We start from the raw sequence: 20,834 nt of genomic DNA, 5'->3' as shown, positions 1-20,834 counted from the left end.
GGTTCGCCCCGCCCCTGAGGGGTCAGAGGTCACCGGACGGCGAAGGAGCGGCTGCGCGTCGCGGATCCCCTGTCCTGGGTAGATGGCGACGGCGGAGCGCTGCACAGTTTGCCGCCAGACCTTCTTCTGCGGCCGCGGACACGTTTACAGTCGCAAGCACCAGCGGCAGCTGAAGGTGGCTTTGGAGCGGCTTCTGCCTCAGGTGCGGACGGGAGGCTGGAGAAAACCCTGGACAGGACGGGGCGGGAATGCGGGCGGGGCTGTGAGGGCCCGAGGGGGTGGGATCTGGGGGTCCCGCCGGGGTCCTACTTAGCCTCTTCCCCTTGGTACCCTCTCCGCGGCAGGTGGAGGCCGCCCGCAAGGCCGTCCGCGCCGCTCAGGTGGAGCGTTTCGTGCCCGAGCACGAGCGGTGCTGCTGGTGCCTGTGCTGCGGCTGCGAGGTGAGGAAACACCTGAGCCACGGAAACCTGACTGTGCTGCATGGGGGGCTGCTGGAGCATCTGGCCAGGTGAGCGCCGGGCCGGGAGCCGCATACAACAGTCGTGTACACTTGTGGGAGGGAGAATTTAGGGTGGGTGAGAGGAAGAACGCTTTTGTGATTTGATTGAGTCATCTTGTAGGCACTGTCAGCCTTGAGGGTAGCGGGCTTACGGCTGCCATGGTCCCAGTGGTGTTGGTGGTCTAGCTGGGAAAGTCAGCTGGGCAGCTTGCTCAATCAAGGTTCCCTCCCATCACTTCCTCTCAGATTCTCACATTTTTATTGGAAGGGGGAGACTGGAGATCTTGAAGAGACTACTATCAGTATTCTTCTCTCAGCCTTGCCCAGAGACAGAAACCCAGATGTCAGTTTGCATTATTTATTTAATGCCTAGATATCTGTGTAATATTCTGTAATCTATCATTGAGATTACTTGTCCTTTCCATTCTCAGTCCAGAGCACAAGAAAGCAACCAACAGATTCTGGTGGGAGAACAAGGCTGAGTTCCAGATGAAAGAGAAGTTTTTGATCTCCCCCCAGGATTATGCACGGTAAGTCACTACTTCACATGATGAAGTAGCAGAGTGTGGATTCTCTGGGCCTGTGTCAGGTACTGGAGCTTCCTCTACTACTTGGGAAGTTTAGTAAGGACTTCATTAGTAACCATTGTCTTTGTAGCACTCATTATCCTAGGCACCCTATTGGACACAAAAGAAATATGAGAGTCCTTGAAAGGTTTATAGTCTAGTTGGGGGGGGGGGATTTACAATGTATGTAGCAAATAGAGAATAGTGTATAATTAAAGCCGACCATAATCAACTACTTAAATGTATGACACAGAAACTACTAAGGTTCTTTAGGAGAAGATGCTTTTTATAGTGTGCAAGAAACTGGTGCTCACCCAGTGCCCACTTTTAATAGTTTTAGACTCTATTTTAACTGGCCTCGGAGGACCCCAAGGAACTGGCGTGCAGGAGGCTGGACAGCACAGAGAGGGAGTGAGCCCTGCCTGCCTCAGGAAGAGGACTGAGGCAGCCTCACATCATCACTTCTATTGGGACCATATTGAGATTGTGGAGTGTGGAACCCAAGGGGATCCCAAAGTCGAAGTTAAGAAAACACATGGCATTTGTTATTTCTTTCTACCCAGTGTGGAGAATAATGAGGAAATAAGAAATGCCTAAATCCCACCACCTTGCCTTAAAATCTGTGGTTCAGACTGGGAGGAGGTAAGAAACTGAGGCCACTCACTCCTCACACCCTGGCTCAGCTCCATATGGTTTTTGGTGGGTGAATAAAGGATAGTTGAGCATCAAAGGTTATAATTGAGAATTATGAGGATGGACTCCTTGAACTTTTTATTTAAATATAGTTTGACTTTTGAGCTTTATAAATTTCAAGCTCACACAAGATGAGGCCAGGCCAAGCCTGACTGATTTGACCAGTAAAGATACAATGAGCCACTTTTATTATTTTTTTAACTTTTTTTTTTTAATAAATAATTTTATTTTTGGCTGCGTCTGGTCTTTGTTGCCGCGTGCAGGCTTTCTCTAGTTGGGGCGAGTGGGGGCTACTCTCCATTGCGGGGCGCGGGCTTCTCATTACGGTGGCTTCTCTTGTTGCGGAGCACAGGCTCTAGGTGTGCAGGCTTCAGTAGCTGTGGCTCGCAGGCTCTAGAGTGCAGGCACAGTAGTTGTGGCACACAGGCTTAGTTGCTCCGCGGCATGTGGGATCTTCCCAGACCAGGGCTCAAACCCGTGTCCCCTGCATTGGCAGGCAGATTCTTAACCACTGCGGCACCAGGGAAGCCCTAATCATTATTTTTAAAGATTAGTCTTTTTAGTTATTTGGCTGCATCGGGTCTTAGTTCCGGCATGCAGGGGCTTCATTGCAGCATACAGGCTTCTCTCTAGTTCTGGTGCGCGCAGGCTCCAGAGCGTGTGGGCTTAGTTGCCCTGTAGCATGTGGGATCTTAGTTCCCCAACCAGGGATCAAACCCAAGTCCCCTGCATTGGAAGGGAGATTCCTAACCACTGGACCACCAGGAAAGTCCCAGTGAGCTTTTAGATTCAAGCAGTTTGTTGCATAGGCAGTGAAAAGAGTAAGCCCAAAGTGCCAGCTTCCCAGGTTGTCCAACACACCAAAAAGGACCATACTGATACAAATAGGGCTGGATGACTGCAGTGTGAGCTGTGCGGTACTTTTGCTGGGGAGCCAAGTCTAGACTGCAGCTACGTGCTTTATATGTACAGCTCTAATCTGAGAGCACAAAGTCCCATACCCCATCAGAACTGGGAGTTGATGAGAAACTCTTTCATAATGGTCTCCCATGAGAGATAGGGGAGACGAGTGGGAGATGGCCTCCTAGCAGTTCCTTTCAGGCCTCCCGTCCTCTTGTGTTCGAGGAGGATCACGCAGACCTTCAGCCAAAACTCTAAGCTGCAGTTCAATGCTTTGCCTGTAAGGATACGTGCAAGGCTGCCAGGGCACCTTGATAGAGCCGTTCCCCTACATAAATGTTTTACATATTAAAATTAGGCAAAAAGGCTATAAGCTCGTGTGCGGTGGCGGAGTCGGCATAGTAGTCGGCAGCGGCTGCAGCAAGAGTTTGACACCATGTCTCACACCATTTTGCTGGTACAGCTTACCAAGAGGCCAGAAGGCAGAACTTATGCTATTAATCTGTGAATGAATGCATGGAAGGTGTTTGTAAAATGTATGAAGAACATCTGAAGAGAGTGAATCCCAACAGCCCCTCTATCACGTGTATCAGTCAGTTATTTAATTTTATTGATGACCTGGAAGACCTCAGCTGCCTTGTTTACCGAGCTGATACCCAGACATATCAGCCTTATAACAAAGACTGGATTAAAGAGATCTATATGCTCCTTCGTCAACAGGCCAGGAAACAGTTGAGTTTGGAAGCATTAGGGGGATGGGGGTGGGCTTGGAACACAGGTGTGTACAGAGTGCTGTAGTAGAAGTTTTGTATTATAGTAATCCGGTTTCCATTTTGGTATACACTAGCCAGGGTTGAATGTATTAGATGAAATGTGAGGATCTTGTTCAATCTGAAACCCCTTTTGCCCCCTTCTCCCCCTCCCTTTTTTTTTTTTAACTTAAAACATTTTTATGATGATTTAGATGGAAGCTGGTTTTTGTCAGTTACTGTTGGTTCCAGTCCTTCAAACTGTTCGTATCTGCTTTAACATTCACGGTACTGACCCTTTTTCAAATCGGGGTGGGGGGTGGTGACGCGGTTTAGTTATGTCCTCAAGACAAAGTCTTAGTGAAAAACAAATAAATGTCCTTTAGTTATATTTTCAAAAGATAATAATAATAAAATTAGGCAAAGACAGGTATATTAATTATATATCAATTGATAACAATGACGAAAGAATAAGAATTCAAGTAACATTTGAACACAAAAATCTGACTGTACACCCTTCGAAGGTTTTCTGAGGACTAATGAACTGCAAAGAAATCCTGAGCTTTGCTTAGTAGTCTTATTGTTGATAGCAGCATTGATGTCATTCGGATACCTTTGTATTATAGGATAAAAACAACTGCAAATATATTGTTGTCCCAAACATGGGACAATTTGGACATCAAGAAAAGGAAATTGATTTTCTTAAGTATGGTAATGGTTTCATAGGCTGTTCCTGTTCCCAGGAGATGCATGCTGAAAAATTTAGAATTAAGTCTCATGTTCTTGGCAGAAAAGAAATGTGTTTATAAGCGAACTGGAGCCAGTATGGCAAAATGTTAACAGTGAATCTGGGGGAGAGGTACTTGGGTGTTCACTGTACTATTTTGTTTCTGGGAGTTTGACACTACTCAAAACTCAGAGAAAAATGATCTACTGAGGATCTTTTCACAACTGGCAGGGACTTGCCCTTTTTCTTTTTAGATTCAAGAAGTCCATGGTGAAAAGTCTGGATTCCTATGAGGAAAAAGAGGATGAAGTGATTAAAGAGGTGAGTTAAAGGAAAGGCCTCTGAAGGACCCAGCCCCCCCACCATTTTGTACCTATCTAAGCAGCCTCCCTCCCACAGATGGCAGCCCAGATCCGTGAGGTGGAGCACAGCCGGCAGGAGGTGGTTCGGTCTGTCTTAGAGGTTGGTTTCCCTCGGAGGAGCCAGCGCAGTATCCAAATCCACTGATTCCTGCTTCTCCCAGGTCCAACATTTCACCTACCAGCTCTTCTTAGGAGAATTCATGGACTCCATGCTTCACCAGCTCGGCTTAATTCCCCTACCTGCCCACCAGGGGGCAGGCCTTTGTCAGTGGAGATGATGTGGGCCAGGCTGGGAGGGAGGGAGGGAGGGAAGTTTGCAAGATATGGGCAGTACCCTCAGTATCTCAATTTGTTTACGTCTGGAGGGTGGGAGCATGGCCTAGGCAAATTCTTAAGCATCCTAGACACATTTATTTTTCCTGAATCAAACTCAGCCTCAGACAGTGCCAGACCCAGAAGAGGGCTCTTCGGCACCTGGAAGCTGGAACGGGACAAACAGGTAAGATTGTTAGGAAACCTCTTATTGGGAGTTCTGACATCTCTTAGAACATTCTGTAACTCTGGCTGGGAAAAGGGAACAAATCTCATCTTTGCTATCCTCATGGCTCAAGGACCTTGTCTGCCAGCCTGGCTCCTGTTTGTCTTTTTCAGCCAAGTAGCCTCCACCTCACAGCAGCCCTCATATGTGGACCTGCCACCAGCCCCAGAGCTTGACTGGATGGAGACAGGACAATCTCTGACATTCATTGGCCATCAGGTACAATGGATACGAAAGTTGGGAAAGGGCCAATGCCCCCTCAGTTCCCAGGACACCCGTCTCTCCTGGCTTTTCTGTGTATTCTGGCCATTCCTGTCTTAGCAGGCTTTTCCCTCTTGCTGCCCTGTCCCATAGTATCACGTTCCTAGACTTTTTCCTCACCCTCCATGGTGATCTTATCCACACACTGCCCCAACTGCCACATAGGAGTACCAACTCCTAAATCTCATGCTGTGCCGAATTCATAGTTCCAGCTCAATACGGGACATTTATAGATACCCCACAGGTACCTGAAGCTAACCCCTACCACTCCTGTGTTTCCATTAACTGTAGTTGCAGATTCTTATCCCCTCCTTTCTTTCATTTTTCACATTCCCTCAATGAGTATGTCTTATCTATTTTATCTCCTGAATACAAGCTGGTCTCTACCAGCTTCTACCTTTGAACAATTCCTACTACTGCCATCTTGTCCCAAACACAACAGAAAATAATCGCATCACCTGCTTTCTTACATTCTATCCTCCAGCTGCACTGTGCTCCTCTCGCTTTTGAACATGTAATTGCCATTGTCTTAAATGATATGCTTTCCTTCCCTCATCATCTACTTAACCCTCACCTTCCTTCAGCTCTTAGCTCGAATGTCACTTTTTCATGGAAAACTGTTATAAATATATGTAGCCCCATATAAAAAGCTGTGAATGTAATTTGTATAATTCATACTTAATTCTCTTTCCCAGTAGTATGTATGCTAAGAAAAGGGTTTCGTTTACCTACCATCTAGTTGGCACTTATTTTTGGACATTTCTGCTACTAAGACCTTGAGTCTGGTGAGGGCAAGACTGTCTTTCAGTGATTTACTGTGCTCTGTAAGATTTAACATCAACCCAGTGCGGAACTAGCATCATGGCAGTGGTTCCATCCACCTCCTGTAAAATTTCTTCCTCTAGGCTATGAGTATCCTATCATCTCTTGGCTTTCTTATGATTTTTCCCCCCATTTCCAACTACAGGATACACCAGGAATTGGTAACATCCACTCAGGTGAGACCCACGGCAATGTTTCTCAAACTGTAAGAAGCTTTTTTTTTAAGAGAATAAAGTTGATTAAGATACAGCACTGTCAGTGAACTTGGGATCTTTGAGACACACTCGAGTTCTAGGCCTTTCACTGGTAGAAGGGTATCGAAGACGCGTATGTCAAATGCATCTGAGTAACTCAGGAAAGTAACAGATGTACATTCACCTGCTTACTGGATTTTTTTTTTTTTTAACTTTCAGATCTAAGGTGTTTTAAAAGTTAGAAAATGTCAGACGTGGTAATTCTTGTAAGGGTTTTTGTTCAACCACTATATGAGTGTGTGTTAAAATTTTTTTTGAAATAATACACTTAAGAGTGAAAATAAAAAGAGTATAAACTAAACAACAAGGTCCTGCTGTATAGCACAGGGAACTATATTTAATATCCTGTGGTAAACTATTATGGGAAAGAATGTGAAAAAGAGTACATATATAACTGAGTCACTTTGCTGTATAGCAGAAATTAACACAACATTGTAAATCAACTATACTTCAATAAAATAAATTTAAAAAATAAAACTCGTTGCAATTGAGGGCCAGAGAAATTTCTATACCCTACACAGTGCCCACCATGGCATTAGGCATGCTACAGCCACTCGTCTCCTTGTATTTCAACTAAGAGAAAAAATACTTTGCTTGAAAAATGGAAGATTACAAACTTTAGCATAATAAACTTAACGTTTTTCCAAAGTAAAGCAGCATCTAATAAAGGATGTGTATTCTCAATATATGAAAACCTCTCAACACTCAATAAAGGCGTATAAAAAGATGCTCATCAAAATGGCTAAAACTAGGGACTTCCCTGGCGGTCCAGCGGTTAAGGCTCCGCACTCTCAATGCAGGGGGCACGGGTTCAATCCCTGGTCGGGGAACAATACCACATGACACGTGGTGTGGCCAAAAAATTTAAAAAGGCTAAAGACTGACCATTTATATATGCAGGAACTCTCATACACTGCTGGTGGGAAGGCAAAATGGCATAACTACTTTGGAAAACAGTTTGGCAGTTTCTTACAAAGTTGAAAAAAAATCTCAATGTGCCTCAGCAAATGAACACTTCAAAAAATACTCAATAACAAAGAAGGAACGATTGAAAACACACGTAACACAAAAACCTCAAAGTAACTATGCTAAAAGGCACACAAGGGTACATAATATATTCCATTTATACAAAATTACAGAAAATGCAAACTAACCTATAGCAACAGAAAGCACATCAGTGGTTGCCTGGGAAAAGGGGTATAAGGAAGGTGTGCTAGAAAATATTTTAAAGGGGCACAAAGATACATGGTGATGATGATTTCACCCCAAACATTTCAAATTGTATGCTTTAAATGTGTGTAGTTTATGTCAGTCATGCCTCAATACAGCTTATTAAGTATCAGCACCTTTTAAATTAGCCTAGGCCCCTCAACTTCCCATGGTCCAGAATTCCTGGATTTTGTTTACGAACATTTATAGTTTTCAGTTAGGTAGGAACTTATAGCTAGGTGTGTTCCACAATAGCCTGAAGGTTAAAAACTTTTTCTAAGTGCTTTGATTTCTGCTTAAAGGGTCTTCCTTTTCCAGGTGCCACACCTCCCTGGATGGTCCAAGATGAGGACTGTAGCTCTGGGAACCAACAAATAGGACCCTCCTATGAAGAGTTTCTCAAAGAAAGTAAGTTAATTAATTCAGAAATGGTGATGGGTTCTTTAAGTCTTCCTACTGAAATAAAACTGCTTATTGTAGAGGAAAAACAGAAATTGAAGAAACTCCCACCAGACAGAGTTGGGGCCAACTTTGATCATAACTCCAGTACCAGTGCAGGCTGGCTGCCCTCTTTTGGCCGGGTCTGGAATAATGGACGCCGCTGGCAATCCAGGTATGGGCCCAGTGTCAGGACCCCAACCCACTCCCCCTTGGAGATCTCACCCTTCGTCCTGCTAACCCTTCATTTCTTTTCAGGCATCAATTCAAAACTGAAGCCGCAGCAAGAAACAAACAGCAGCCACGTAGAAAGAAAAGTTAATGGTTTCCTAATACATTTTCAACCACTGTAATGCTCAAAGCCAAATGAACAAACCGATACCTATTATCCTTTGTAACTGCCTTTCTTAGGAAACAGACATGCCCACTTATTTGACTTAATAAAGTTTTATTTTTCAAAATATACAGCTGGTGGGACCTGTAAAAAAAAAAAAAAATCAAGAATCAGAACTATAGAGCCTTGTGAAGGAATGCATACTTCCTACACCATGAACCCCTGGGTTCTTGCTCACCTGTTCATGCATCTTCACCAGCAGCTGGAGCATCTCCACCCTTGGTATTTCTGGTGTAAATTACTTGAGCTCTGTGCTTTGAAACCAGTTTAATAAGTCCTAGAAAGAAATTATAAATTTTTCACACAATAGTACTATGAAATACTTAATCAGACACTAGAAATACTTGTTTTACATCCCATCCCAAAACAGAAATGTTGAATTTAAGCATGAGTTCAGGAGACATGCCATGCCTACATTTCTTGGTTATAATCTAATTTGACTTACCCTTTTAAAACAAGGGACTCACCACCTGCTCTTGGGATGGCCACCTTCACAGCACTACACTATAACTTGAAAATCACTGTTTCCATTATTGGGCACTAACCAATAACCTAGGTAACATGTTAGAATTACATTACTAACAACCACCTATTGCATTTAAGATGGCTAACACGGTCAGGCCAATTTAAGGTGCAAAAGCATACAAATCAGTACAACACACCCCTCTCACCTTTACTAAGCAGCTCCTGCAGGGCTGCCCTGGCCAAGGAGCCACGAATCTTCAGTCTCTCAGAGACGACAGCTGGAGTTATAAGCTTATAGTTGGGAACTTCTTTACAGAGTTTGTCATATGTTGCTTTGTCAAACAAGACTAGGTTATTGAGCTTGTCCCGAACTTTGCCTTTGGACCACTTCTGCTCACCAAAAAAAAAAAAAAAAAAAAAAAATCAGTGCTCCAGTTCTTCCCTCCCTGAACAACCTGCCTCAAAGAATTGTTACTGGGTTTTACGGCTATACTGAGAGGGTGGCTCTATTCCTTGGCCTACAGAGATCTATGAAATTCAGAATTTGCAGACACTCCGCAAATTAAGATTTAAATCATTAGAAATCCAGAATTCAAAGTAAAAAGAGACCCTGGTTGTCGTTAACGGCATCAAAGACACATCTGGTTGGGGGGGGGTGGAAAACCTATTATTGAGACTTTCGGATACTGACTGAGCCCCAAGGAACCAATTAAAATAACACTATGTGCTACGTATCAAAATAAATGCTCTGTACACATCTGTTAAATTTCCAAACAGCATATATCACCCCATTTTCCAAATGAAAAAACAGAATGGTGGTAAGAGCATAAGCTGTAATAACCTGACTCTAGACCCCACAACCTTACAAGCCATCTGCTAGGTGTCAGTTAACATATCGATAAGGGACGAGCGCCCGCAGCCTCCCTCAACGTTCAAGAGACTCACTCCTACCTTCTTTTTGGCCTTGCCCCCAGATTTGTTCACTGGGTCTTTGTCTTTCTTGGCCGACTTTCCGGCATCTTTCTTCTTCTTGTCATCCTTGGGCGGCTACAGAAGAAAAGCGGGAATGCGGCCAGGTCTCAAGGCAGCCCCACGCTCCCCCTACGCCTGCGCCCCAACCCCGCGCAGACCCCACTGCCGGAGCACATGGGGGAAGCAATAGCCCGCCCGCCTCGACACGCGGCCCGGCAGTTCTGGGAGCCCTCCTCCGATGCCGCCCCAAATGCGCGCCGGCATCGCCGGCTCCCAAAACCACGCCGGCTGACCCCAAACAGAGCTCACCATAACGAAGCCGAGAGAGGAACTGCTACCACCTCGCTTCGCTAAGATGTCGGACAAAAAGGAAGTGCGTTTAGCGAAGAAACCCAGAAACCTCCGCCTGCAGCGAGTGCTTCCGGGGCAAGGGGCGGGACCGCGCGGAGGAAGTCCGGAGGCTCAGGCCTGACTCAGGCCCGGAAGTGGCTGTGGGCAGTGTGACCTCATCCCGCAGCCGGAGGCACTTGAGGCTGCCCCTACCTTTTGCATTTTGCGGCTAGTTGTGAGGCAGTCACACGTTGCTGTTTCCTGACACTAAAAACCGGGGAAAAGGGACGGAAAACAATTTTCTAGATCCCGACAACTAACTTCCCGGCATTACTGACAGCCAGGCGTGCTCCAAGTGCGCAAGCGCCGCAGCGGGCCGCGCTCCGGGGTCGAGAGGGGAAGCGCGGCCGGGGCGCCAGGGGCAGGTCCTGTGCTGCGGTTCCGGGGCGGAGCCGGGAGGGGGCGGCAGTCCCGCAGTCGCGGCGGCAGCAATGGCGATTTTCAGTGTGTTTGTGGTGAACAAAGCTGGAGGCCTCATTTACCAGTTGGACAGCTACGCGCCACGGGCCGAGGCTGAGAAAACTTTCAGTTACCCGCTTGATCTGCTGCTCAAACTGCATGACGAGCGTGTGCTGGTTGCCTTCGGCCAGCGCGACGGCATCCGGGGTGGGTTAGGCTCGGGCCCGGGGGGCGGGGCCCAGTGCCGCCGTTGTGGGCAGGTGTCTTTGGGCGGTGGGCGGAGGGGGTGAGGAGTTGGGGCCGGGTCCATTGTCCCCTTGGCGGGATCCCCAAGCTGAGGCTTCGTTGACGCTTAGCCTCGGCTCTGCAGTGGGCCACGCAGTGCTGGCCATCAATGGTGTGGACGTGAGCGGCAAGTACACGGCCGATGGGAAAGAGGTGCTGGAGTACCTGGGCAACCCTGCTAACTACCCCGTGTCCATTCGATTCGGCCGGCCTCGCCTCACCTCCAATGAGAAGCTCATGCTGGCCTCCATGTTCCACTCGTAAGTCTCACAAGCCTTCCTAGATTTTGTCGGTCTGCACTTGGCTCATAGACTGGCTGGATTAGTGTGGTTCTGCGCTCAGAGACTTCCTGAGCGGCGGGGCTTACCTTCCTCCTTCTAAATTGTCAGTTCTTGTGTCATGAAAAGAATTGATCCAGTATGACTAGGCTGTAGGTAATGCTGGCAGTGGTGTGATTTTGTTTGCCTAAGTCACCTCTTTTCTGAGTCTTAAGTTTCTTCATCTTTAAAGTAAGGCAATTGAGCTAAATGATCTTTAAGATCTTTTCTTGCTGTCAATTATGGTATGAGATGTGCTGGATATGCATAGTTATGGGGTGAGTAAACGTGGCACATAGTCCCAGAGTGTTAATTTCACCCAAAGTTTTCAATGTACAATGTTTTGTAGGAAAGTATGAATGTAAAATACATGCAGAATTAAAATGAATTTTTAAGAAATTTTGATACTGCTGCCAGGCAGTTCACACTGCTGCTTCTGACTCTCAAGCTGTAATTTGAACTCTTCAGAAGATAAGGGTAATTTCAGTGGAAAAGTTCGAGAAGCACTTCTCCCTTATAGCAATGAGGTGCATTCCCAACTTTGCCTCCTTTGCAAATAGGCTGTTCGCAATCGGCTCCCAGCTGTCTCCTGAACAGGGCAGCTCAGGCATTGAGATGCTGGAGACAGACACATTCAAACTGCACTGCTTCCAGACATTGACAGGTACGCACCTCTAGATAGGCCAAGGGGATGCGATGGGGCAGGTTGGGAGAAGGGATTGACCCAAGTTGGGTTTGGTAAGCAAGGGAGTGTTGGTTAGCCTTTTCTGGGACAGCTGCACAGACAGTTACTTGTTTTGTGAATCTAAAGCCAATATTTAATCTGACGCCAGTTTTGTCCATGCCACTGAGCGTGCTCAGCCTTGGTTATCCTGTCCACAGATAAACTCACCTTAACGTTATCTCATGTTGCACACGTTTTGGAAGGTGTGTTGTTCCAAAATGAAATTTAAATGCGAAATGGAAATGGCCTTTGGATCGTGACTGTCATTGCATCACTCCCCGAAGGCAGATCATTGAAAACTGCCTGAGTTTGTTCCTTGCCTGGCACTTTCTGCTGAGGGGCCCCCAGGCCAGAAGTAAGCGACAGAGCTAGAACCCAAAGCCTGGTCACTCAGTCAGCTGGGTGATGCAACAAAGTCATTTCACTTCTCTGCTCTCACCTGTAGATTCAAAATCTTGCTTTTCGTGCTTTATGTAGCAATAAGGATAAAATTTAAGTGGGCATATGAAAGTGCTGTACAAACAAAGGACAGCATTATTTGCTGCATTCTCTACCCTTTGGTAATCATTCCTGGTCCCTCTCCAGGGATAAAGTTTGTGGTGCTGGCGGATCCTAGGCAGGCTGGGATAGATTCTCTTCTCCGAAAGATTTATGAGATTTACTCAGACTTTGCCCTGAAGAATCCATTTTACTCCCTGGAAATGCCCATCAGGTATGTGGTCCCACTTCCCAGCTTCTGGTCAAAGCCTCCTTTTTCCCCCTCCCTGTGTGCTTTTCCCCAATGTCATTTTGAAGTGTAGTAGAGTTATTTTTAAATAAAACAAAAGTAACTAGCCTTTTACTTATTTATTTTTTGGAGAAACTAAAGACTTTCCTTGGGGTTTATGTCCTTCTTCAAGCAGAGTTTCCACTGGCTCTGCCTCTGCACCCAAGGTGGGGAGAGAGCCAGGCCTCACACTTTGTCCTTATTTGTGCTTCCTGGGTCTGGCCTAGGTGTGAGCTGTTTGACCAGAACCTGAAGTTAGCCCTGGAGGTGGCAGAGAAGGCTGGAACTTTTGGACCTGGGTCTTAGGCTGAACCTGCAGTGGACCCCCCCCCACTCCCCGCATATTCTTGAGAGATCCTGCAACAGGGGTCCTGCTGTTTCCACTCCGATGGAGATCCCAGCAGCATTTGTTAGTGCACTTGAAAATGGGAGGTTGCTGAGCCTGATGACATGTACCAATGCCCGAGCCTTAATACCATGCTCTCTTTCCTCCTGTATCTATTATGGTCCTACTTCCCAACTCTGTACAGATTATTTATGGAGGAGGTAGGCCCATAAATGCTATAATAAACATTCCTTTGATCTCAGTGTTTGCTATCCTAATTGATGGTTTGGGGAAAAAGCCTCAGGAGGGGAGACAGGAATGATAAGGGAATTCTGGGAAAATGAGATACTATGTTCTAGTAGAAAACAAAACAAATAAATGTTCATTAAGTGAATGAATGAACATGGGACTTTGAATCAGGAGCCTTGGTCCTAGTTCCAGAATTGCTACTGACTTCCTAGGTGGTGGGTATGGTGGTGATGACGATAATGAAAATGATGATGGAATATTTATCAAGTGCTTATAGCCACGTTTTACTGCTTTATCTCACTTAATCCTCTCCCTTACCTCAGGGGGTACATTCTGTTTCTATTACAGATGAGATTCAGCAAGCACTGTACAAACTCTCTGCCGCAAAGTCTCAAAGCTAGTTACCAGCGGACTGAGTTTGAACCCAGGCTTTCTGACTACACTGTTATCTCCCTCCATCAAATTACTTAACCTGCCTGGCACCCAGTAGATTCATCTTCAAAATGTTCATTGAATTATGCAGTATGAAGTTGAAGGCAGTAGAGACATGAGCTTAAAGGAGTCCATCTACACTTCAGCTTTCCCTTCCAGGGGAATGAAGTCTCTCTCTTCTGGGGTGGAAAAAGCATGTATTAAGGGAGTATTTCCCCAAAAAAGCTATCTCTGGCTTGTATTACCTCCCCTTTTTTTTTTGAGAAGTACTTTTTTTTTTTTTTTTTTTTAATATTTATTTTATTTATTTATTTCTCTATATGGTTGCGCCGGGTCTTAGTTGCGGCGGGCGGGCTCCTTAGTTGTGGCATGCAAACTCCTAGTTGCAGCATGCATGTGGGATCTAGTTTCCTGGCCAGGGATCGAACCCGGGTCCCCTGCATTGGGAGCGCGGAGTCTTAACCACTGCGCCACCAGGGGAAGTCCCTGTACTACCGTTTTTGAAAGAATGACTCACTGACAGGGTTTAGTATCAAATCTAGTTTTAATTTTCTGTAACAAATCTTTCTACTCTCCCACCCATACCCCCCTACTGTACCCTGGGTATTGGTGAGAGTGACCCTCTTCCCCTGGAGTCCAAGGTATTGGCAGGAGCAGTTGCCCCCAGCTGAGAGGCCTCAGGGCAGAGGTCCTAGGCCATTGCTGCCCTGCTGCTGCAGGAGGAGCCTCACCTCAGGTGAGGATGGGGTGGGATGGGGACAGGGCAGGGCCCAAGAGAGGGAGAAGGATATAGGAGACTCCCTGAGTGCAGGGGTTTCCTCTTTGAAGCCAGGAAATAGGAGCTAATGGAGTCCAAGAACAAAGGTTGTCTTTTAAATAGAGATCAGATGGGAAGCTGGGACCTCATTAGCCACTGATAACTTCCAGTGCCACTTGGATGAGGGAAAAGGAGCAGAAAGGGAAAGTCAAAGGTGCTCGTCAGATAGTCCCCTCCCTCCCTTCCCCCACCCCCGTGGAGGGGAGAGGCCACAAGTGGGACAGGATGCTCCAGAGCCTGCACTGTCTTCACTCAGCCTTCTTGGGCACTCGGCCCATCTTGGTGCGGATGTTTCGTAGAAGGAAGAAGGCACCTGTGCTGGCCGCACAGATCACCTCAGCCACCCAGAAGGCTGTGCTCCAGCTGTAATGCTTCGCAATGGTGCTGAAGGGCAACCCAGCCAGAAAGCCGCCCACTGTCAGGGAGGAGGGGAAGAGCCTGAGTCATTGTGAGGATAGAGCCAGTGGGGCTTGTTCCAGCCCCTAGCTGGCTTGTGTGCAAGGCATCAGTGGGGGTATCACTTACCATTGGCCATGAGTCCCACAATGGCATGGGAGGTGCCACACAAGTTGGGAGGGGCACTCTCATTGGCTATAACTCCGAACAAGGCAATGGGACCATAAGAGGAGAAACCAAACACAGCTCCCAACACCAGGATCCAGAGCTGCAAGGGCAGTGCAGGGTAGCATTTAAAGTCTGAGAAAGCCTCTTACCTACCTACCCCTGCCAGAGGAGAGAGGAATGCTTGGCCCCAGGAACAAATAATTGTAGTAAAAGCAGACAGTAAGTGACTCCCACACACACCACTTCCCAGCACAGCTGACTGCAGAGCTAGAGGAGTGGGGGCCACATTCAGCCAACCCAGCGGCCTGTGCAGGTAGGGGAGGGAGGTTCAGGAGCCATCCCTCCAAGTGAGATGCTGTCTCTTCTCAGGACTTGTGCAAGCTGGACTGGCTAAGGGCAAGGCAGAGGCGGTAGGACAAAGGTGAGACACACCAAGCGGAAAACCAGAGATAAAGATAGGGCACCTCATGCTCTGTAAAGCCTGTGAGCTCAGCGAGAGGGTGAAGAGCCGGAGTCCAGGAAGCAACATCCTAGAGGAGCACAGAGAGGAGAAGAAACCAGGCCCAGAGTCAAGGAGGGGCATCAGAGTACAGAGGAGGGGAATGGAGGTACAAACAACTGAAAAGGGCAGTCAGAAGCAGAGAAAGACCAGGGAGAGGGAGACAGAGTCAGTGGCCCTTGCTTTCTCATCCTTGTCCCTGACGTCGGCCAGTCCCCGTTTATTTACCTTGGGGGAGTCACTGGTCACAGTTACCCGGAAGAGGTACATGGACACTGTCATGCCAGCCATCATGAGCAGCAGCAAGCCATGGCGGGGGTTCCCGTACATGGACAGCCGTGCCTGTGGACACAGTCCAGCAACGTCAGGCCCCAGGAGCAGCAGAGAACCCTCACCCCTGGACGCTGACACAGCAGACCTCTGCTGACAGGTCTTTGGCAATCCCATTGCAGTTCTTGGCCCAAGGCAGCTCTGGGAGGCCCTGGGACCTGCTTATTATGTTCTGAGGCCAAACTCCACAACATCCCTTCCTCCACTTGGGGCAGGCTTGGGGACACGTGGTGGCAGGCTGCATCCAGTCCCTCCCCAACCCCAGTTTCCCTGGGGCTGTGGAGAAGCTAGGCGGAGAGAAATTCTGGCTCTCCTTGACATCAGTTAAAACCCTTTCCCCCAAGAGTCTCATCTCCACATCCCTAGCAAAGAAGAGTAGCCTGGAATCATTCCCACCTCACCCAACCTAAACCAGCATATGCCAAGCTGCCTGTGCCCCAGGGCTCCTACCTCTCTGGTGCCTGTCCCAGTCATGCTGGGAAGATTTAAAGGGACCCTCTTCCTTCCCATCCCTTCTGCCCACTCACCTTGGCCATGGCCCGGTCTGACAGGTAGCCAGCTGCGATGCTGCCTACAAGGCCCCCGACCTCCAGGGCACTCATGTAGGAGCTACCTGCAGTGGGGAGTTGTGGTGGGAAGAGGGAAAGGAAGGGTGGAAGGGTATTACACCTTGGGGTTGTCCCAGACTGACTGAAACCCAGAGGGGTACAAGGTCCCCAAGGGTGAATGGCCACAGCTGCCTGAGTACTGCCCGGCCTCAGGGAAAGAAGAAAGAGGATAAAGGGAAGCGGGTCTGAATTTCCCATCCCCTGCATTGGCTCCTGCTCCCTAGGCCTGCCCCATCCCAACACTCATCTCACCCACGAGGGCTGACTGTCCTCTCTCCTGGATAAGGAAGAACTGGCCCCAGTCAGTACAGCACGTCTTTACTCCAAACACCACAAGGTAGCCAGTGGAGAGCACCCACAGGTAGGGGGTCAGCAGCAGCTGCTGTAAGGTACTCTCGTCCTTCAGGGAGCCTGGGGGTGGGAGGAGGCCCGGCCTCAGGACTCTGCTCAGGCTGCCCTGCCCCCACCACTCATTCACTAGCCATAGGGGCAGAGTCCGTCCACATAGCCAAGGATCAGCAGGAAGGTCCCCCTCACCCACTGTTCTGCCCTCTCCTCTCCACTGCAAGTCTCAACGAATGAAAGAGAACCTGAGGACCAGTGGGGATGGAGGAAGGCACCCAAGCCACTTACGCTTAGGATGCTGTCCACACAGGGAACCCTGGCTCTCTTGTAAGGAAGGACTAGGCTATAACATGAGTCATAGCATTTGTTGGCTCTGCCACTTGTCTGGTACTTAACTGCCTCTCAGGATGGAGTTTTATTTACTCCCCACCCACTCTCCATCACCATCCCGACATCCATTAGCTAGTACAGGGCCAGGCATACAGCCAGTCCTCAATGAAAGTCTGCCAGGTGAATGATGAATGAAGGTTCCCTAGGGGTCGGCTTTACTGCGTACTCACCCTTCTTGCCCTTGGAGGGTGTGGGGTCCAGGTTGCGGAGTCCAACATCAGCAGGTTCATTGTGGATGAGCAGGAGACAGAGGAAGGAGACAACCACACACAGTGCCCCCGACAGGGCCAGCGTGCTGCGCCAGCTATAGCTCTGGGCGAGGATGGTTGCCAGGATGGGGCCCAGCCCTCCAGCCAGGTTCATGCTGGTTGATAGGACGGCCCACCAAGTGCCAAATTGAGATGGCTCAAACCACTGTGGGGCAGAGGGGGACAGAGTAGATGCCCAGCCTACAGTCCATATTGAAGGTGAGGGTCAGGTGGGGCAGACCCAGAAGCTCACATTACAGGGATGAGGGAGAGGGCTCTTCTACTTGGCAGGGCCAATTCCCTCATCTGCCACCTGATCCCACCACGTTCAGCCTTGACAAGCAACAGAAGCTGGGCTGGAACTCCTGAGGAACCTGCTCTGGTTGGGGGTGGAGGTGCCAGCGTGCCCACATGCTCTTTAGGTGTCCTCTCTGCCAATCTGAACCAGCTCCTTGGAAGCAGACACTCACCTTCCGCAGGACCTTGCCACATGGGGGCCAGCCCAGCCCCTGTGCCAGGCCATTGAGGAACCAGAGAGCAGCAAAGACAGGTACTGCGGAGCTCCAGGAAAAGACTACGTTGACCAGGCCAACCAGGAGAAGGCCGGAAGAGAAGAGCCAGCGAGCACTCATCTGGTCAGACAGCACCCCGCTCACAAACTTGCTGATGCCGTAGGCTGCCGACTGGCTGCTGGTGATGAGCCCTGCGGGGAGCGGAGCAGGGAGCAGGACACCTGGGGGGTTAGGGGCCAGGGCAGAGGCACAGGAGGGTGGAGGAAGGCATGGGGTCAGGTGTGTAGAGGTGCCTGGCAGGGTGAGACTGGTTTCTTGCAAGAGGAATAGGAGGGGCCTGTGTTGGAATCCTGACATTCATTCATGGGGCCAGGCTACTCCTCCGGCCTCTCCATCAGCACTAGCCCCAGGCTGACCCATGACTTTTCAGCCTCTTGGAGAGTTCCAGCAGCAGCTGTCAGGGAGCAAGACAGCCCTCCTCCATGGGATTCTCATATGCCTGATTTCTCCCTCACCGTGGATGCCAACCCAGTGTCTCTGGCAGTTCTGTTGCCCCATCTCAGAACATGGGGCAAAAGGCTTAGAATTGGAGTCAGGGACCTTATTCCTCCTGAAGGGTAGCCTGCTAGGCCACATGGAGTCATTGCACCAACTCCCCAGTTCCCAGTGCTCACAATGTCAGTGGCCAGCACTCACCCTGTGGTCTTAGCCTGCACCCACACAGGTGCAGAAACCATGCTCAGAATCCCCCTAACACACAGTGCCTCTGGGGACACATGTTAGTCACAGGCGGGCGTGCACACACACACACACACACACACACCAGATAAGCAGCCCTCAGACATGCTTAGACCATACCCACAGTCCTTTACCTGTGCCCACAGACATGGATCTCAGAGCCTCCTCATCCGGCACATGCACTGTCCCCCGGCGTCTGCTGTGCAGACACTCCACACACACTACATGCCTGTACCCACCACACTGCACAAACACCCAACTTGTTCTGCTGGTCCTGTGTTCCTGGGCCCACCCCCCCCCTGCCCTGCCAGGGCTCACCCAAGTCATCCTTGTCCAGAGGGACCTCCTCCACCAGCGACGGCATGACAAAAGAGAAGGTCTTGCGGTTGAAGTAGTACAGGCTATAGCCTCCAAACATGGCCGAGAAGATCACAGTCCGGTAATAGCCGTAGCCTCGGGCCGCCATGGTGGGAAAGAGCAGGCCCTACTAGCCGGGACACAGAGCCTCTGACCACGGCTCCTGATTGAGGCTCTCAAGTGCTCAGATCTGCTGAGTTGGGCTTTTTCTGCTCCCTCCTCCACCCAGCCTCCCTGGCTCCCTTTATAGGCACCTTCTGGACAATCATTAAGCCTGGGGTGGCTCCTAGGGAACCCGGTGTCCTGAGGGAGACAAGAAAACAGGAGGTTACTGACGCCCAAGCTGTGGGGGCCTGGAGGGCATCCGAGAGGGAGGCAGTGTCCGTGAAACAGGCCAGCACACTGTGTCCCCAGGATTGCTGCCTTTCCCGGCTCTTCCCTGTCCGCCTGCCCGTGAAACCAGCTGTGATTAAAGGCTTAACCTAATTATTTTTGTCGGCTTGCGCTCAGGGGAGGCAGGGGTGGGATGAGTAGAGCTGCCCTCTCTAGCCCGGGTCCCTCATCCACCTACCTTCTCATTCATTCGGCGAAGGTTTATTGAGGGCTTACTGGTTGAGAGGCACTGCACTAGGTGCTGGGTTAGTTTCTACACACACACACACACACACACACACACACACACACACTCAGTCAGACACCTACCCCCAACAACCTCACTTTCAAGTCTTCCAGAACTGACCTCAAGCCCTGTAACTCCTGATGCTTAGCACACGGTAGGGTGTAACTGTTTACTGACAGTTGCAGAACGGTAAGCAAGGGGTGGGGGAAGGAAGTTCCCTGCTCAGGACCCACGGTTGCACACCGAAAGCCCCACTAGGGGCAGGGGTCCTGGTTGTGCCACTGAGATGCCTCTGGTCGCCTTTACCCTTGACGTCAGTATGGGCTCCGGTCTGGCAGGCTGGGGCTTCAGGGACGGTGACCGGACGCCCCGTGGGCGGGAAGGCGCAGCGATGGACTCCAGGCGCAGTGCCCATGCGCCCCGCTTCCCAGGGCCCCGGCAGCACGACCCCGGCTTTGCCGCTTGGTTGGGAAAGCAACTGGAGCAGAAGGCGTGGGCGCAAGCGGAGCAGGCTGCCCCACGTAGGCCCCGGAGGCCCCTCGCTTCCGGCGCCGAGTGGCTCGGCCAGGCGGGGTGGGGCCAAGCGGCAAGAAGGGGGAGGAGGGAGCGAGGCGGCGAGCTCTCGGCACCTGCCCAGCCCCGTGTCCTCAAGCTACCCAAGACACCCGACTCCGGCTGGGAATAGACGGGGGCCCGAGAGCAGGGGCTGGAGAGGTGCGGAGACCCCAGGACTCGTGCGACAAAAAGGAAAGGGAGCGTGCTGCTCCCGGACCCAGCAACTGCCTCCACCCCTGAACCGGCAGCCGCACAAACTACTCCTGGTTGGATTGGAAGTTGGGCCTCTGACAAAGGAGCAGCAACGCTTGAGACTCCCACTCCAGCCCCGCCCCCAGGCGACGCCCCTCCCCCGCACACCGCCCCCTACCTGAACGGAGGTGGGAGCTGGAGTGGCATGGGGCGGGGCCCGGCGGGCGCATGCGCGTGCGCCCAGAGTGGGGCGGGGACTCCGCCTGCGTCTTCCAGTCCCGAGAGCCGGGGCCACCCACAAACGTTTTCGTATAAGACTGCGGG

General features: G+C 49.8%; 4 protein-coding genes and 1 pseudogene across 12 annotated transcripts; 3 read left to right on the top strand and 2 right to left on the bottom strand.

The window, feature by feature from the left end:
* The first annotated feature begins 10 nt into the window (after window positions 1-10).
* On the top strand, window positions 11-8,481 carry CENATAC (centrosomal AT-AC splicing factor). Of its 2 annotated transcripts, XM_082411161.1 has the most exons (11): window positions 12-202; window positions 345-508; window positions 931-1,029; window positions 4,389-4,455; window positions 4,534-4,596; window positions 4,931-4,995; window positions 5,148-5,253; window positions 6,263-6,293; window positions 7,899-7,988; window positions 8,061-8,193; window positions 8,277-8,481. In XM_082411161.1, exons 1-11 carry the CDS (start codon window positions 83-85, stop codon window positions 8,338-8,340), a joined length of 1,002 nt encoding a protein of 333 aa, XP_082267287.1. In that variant the 5' UTR covers window positions 12-82; the 3' UTR covers window positions 8,341-8,481. The 2 variants fall into 2 exon arrangements, with proteins under 2 accessions (XP_082267286.1, XP_082267287.1); XM_082411160.1 differs by lacking the exon at window positions 4,534-4,596 and having other exon boundaries at window positions 11-202; window positions 7,899-8,193.
* LOC309637094 (enhancer of rudimentary homolog pseudogene) lies at window positions 2,420-4,395 on the top strand (annotated as a pseudogene). Its single transcript has one exon. The product of its transcript is annotated as an enhancer of rudimentary homolog pseudogene (transcript).
* On the bottom strand, window positions 8,447-10,306 carry RPS25 (ribosomal protein S25). Its single transcript, XM_082411206.1, has 5 exons — window positions 10,159-10,306; window positions 9,829-9,924; window positions 9,084-9,267; window positions 8,591-8,689; window positions 8,447-8,496 (listed from the first exon to the last, which is right to left on the bottom strand). The coding sequence occupies exons 1-4, from the start codon at window positions 10,159-10,161 to the stop codon at window positions 8,595-8,597; spliced, it is 378 nt and encodes a 125-aa protein (XP_082267332.1). The 5' UTR covers window positions 10,162-10,306; the 3' UTR covers window positions 8,447-8,496; window positions 8,591-8,594.
* A 152-nt stretch (window positions 10,307-10,458) lies between these two features.
* On the top strand, window positions 10,459-13,317 carry TRAPPC4 (trafficking protein particle complex subunit 4). Its single transcript, XM_082411181.1, has 5 exons — window positions 10,459-10,845; window positions 11,009-11,183; window positions 11,801-11,904; window positions 12,550-12,676; window positions 12,958-13,317. The coding sequence occupies exons 1-5, from the start codon at window positions 10,671-10,673 to the stop codon at window positions 13,034-13,036; spliced, it is 660 nt and encodes a 219-aa protein (XP_082267307.1). The 5' UTR covers window positions 10,459-10,670; the 3' UTR covers window positions 13,037-13,317.
* A 944-nt stretch (window positions 13,318-14,261) lies between these two features.
* On the bottom strand, window positions 14,262-20,784 carry SLC37A4 (solute carrier family 37 member 4). Of its 7 annotated transcripts, none has more exons than XM_082411137.1 (10): window positions 20,689-20,784; window positions 19,106-19,447; window positions 18,008-18,240; window positions 17,460-17,703; window positions 16,807-16,965; window positions 16,474-16,559; window positions 15,845-15,958; window positions 15,582-15,647; window positions 15,079-15,217; window positions 14,262-14,968 (listed from the first exon to the last, which is right to left on the bottom strand). In XM_082411137.1, the coding sequence occupies exons 2-10, from the start codon at window positions 19,251-19,253 to the stop codon at window positions 14,802-14,804; spliced, it is 1,356 nt and encodes a 451-aa protein (XP_082267263.1). In that variant the 5' UTR covers window positions 19,254-19,447; window positions 20,689-20,784; the 3' UTR covers window positions 14,262-14,801. The 7 variants fall into 7 exon arrangements, with proteins under 7 accessions (XP_082267263.1, XP_082267264.1, XP_082267262.1 ...); XM_082411138.1 differs by lacking the exon at window positions 20,689-20,784 and adding an exon at window positions 20,536-20,638; XM_082411136.1 differs by lacking the exon at window positions 20,689-20,784 and adding an exon at window positions 20,007-20,620.
* Between the last annotated feature and the right edge of the window lie 50 nt (window positions 20,785-20,834).

This window comes from Balaenoptera physalus (genome assembly GCF_965194825.1).
Source record: "Balaenoptera physalus genome assembly, chromosome: 10".
Classification (NCBI taxonomy): domain Eukaryota; kingdom Metazoa; phylum Chordata; class Mammalia; order Artiodactyla; family Balaenopteridae; genus Balaenoptera; species Balaenoptera physalus.
Note: the sequence above shows the minus strand (reverse complement) of the source record. Positions and strands in the feature narration are given on the sequence as shown.

Bases quoted from the DNA above. Each gene is read 5' to 3' on its own strand.
- CENATAC (XM_082411160.1), top strand. From the start codon at position 83: ATGGCGACGGCGGAGCGCTGCACAGTTTGCCGCCAGACCTTCTTCTGC. The intron at 5,254-6,262 runs GTACAATGGATA...TTCCAACTACAG, and splicing joins TGACATTCATTGGCCATCAG to GATACACCAGGAATTGGTAA. The intron at 8,194-8,276 runs GTATGGGCCCAG...ATTTCTTTTCAG, and splicing joins GGACGCCGCTGGCAATCCAG to GCATCAATTCAAAACTGAAG.
- RPS25 (XM_082411206.1), bottom strand. The intron at 9,268-9,828 runs GTAGGAGTGAGT...TTTGGTGAGCAG, and splicing joins GGGGCAAGGCCAAAAAGAAG to AAGTGGTCCAAAGGCAAAGT. The intron at 8,690-9,083 runs GTGAGAGGGGTG...ATTTCTTTCTAG, and splicing joins GCAGGAGCTGCTTAGTAAAG to GACTTATTAAACTGGTTTCA.
- TRAPPC4 (XM_082411181.1), top strand. From the start codon at position 10,671: ATGGCGATTTTCAGTGTGTTTGTGGTGAACAAAGCTGGAGGCCTCATT. The intron at 10,846-11,008 runs GTGGGTTAGGCT...TCGGCTCTGCAG, and splicing joins CCAGCGCGACGGCATCCGGG to TGGGCCACGCAGTGCTGGCC. The intron at 11,184-11,800 runs GTAAGTCTCACA...CTTTGCAAATAG, and splicing joins CTGGCCTCCATGTTCCACTC to GCTGTTCGCAATCGGCTCCC.
- SLC37A4 (XM_082411137.1), bottom strand. From the start codon at position 19,253: ATGGCGGCCCGAGGCTACGGCTATTACCGGACTGTGATCTTCTCGGCC. The intron at 16,560-16,806 runs GTGAGATGAGTG...TCCCCACTGCAG, and splicing joins AGGACAGTCAGCCCTCGTGG to GTAGCTCCTACATGAGTGCC. The intron at 15,218-15,581 runs GTGCCCTATCTT...CTGCCCTTGCAG, and splicing joins CAGGCTTTACAGAGCATGAG to CTCTGGATCCTGGTGTTGGG.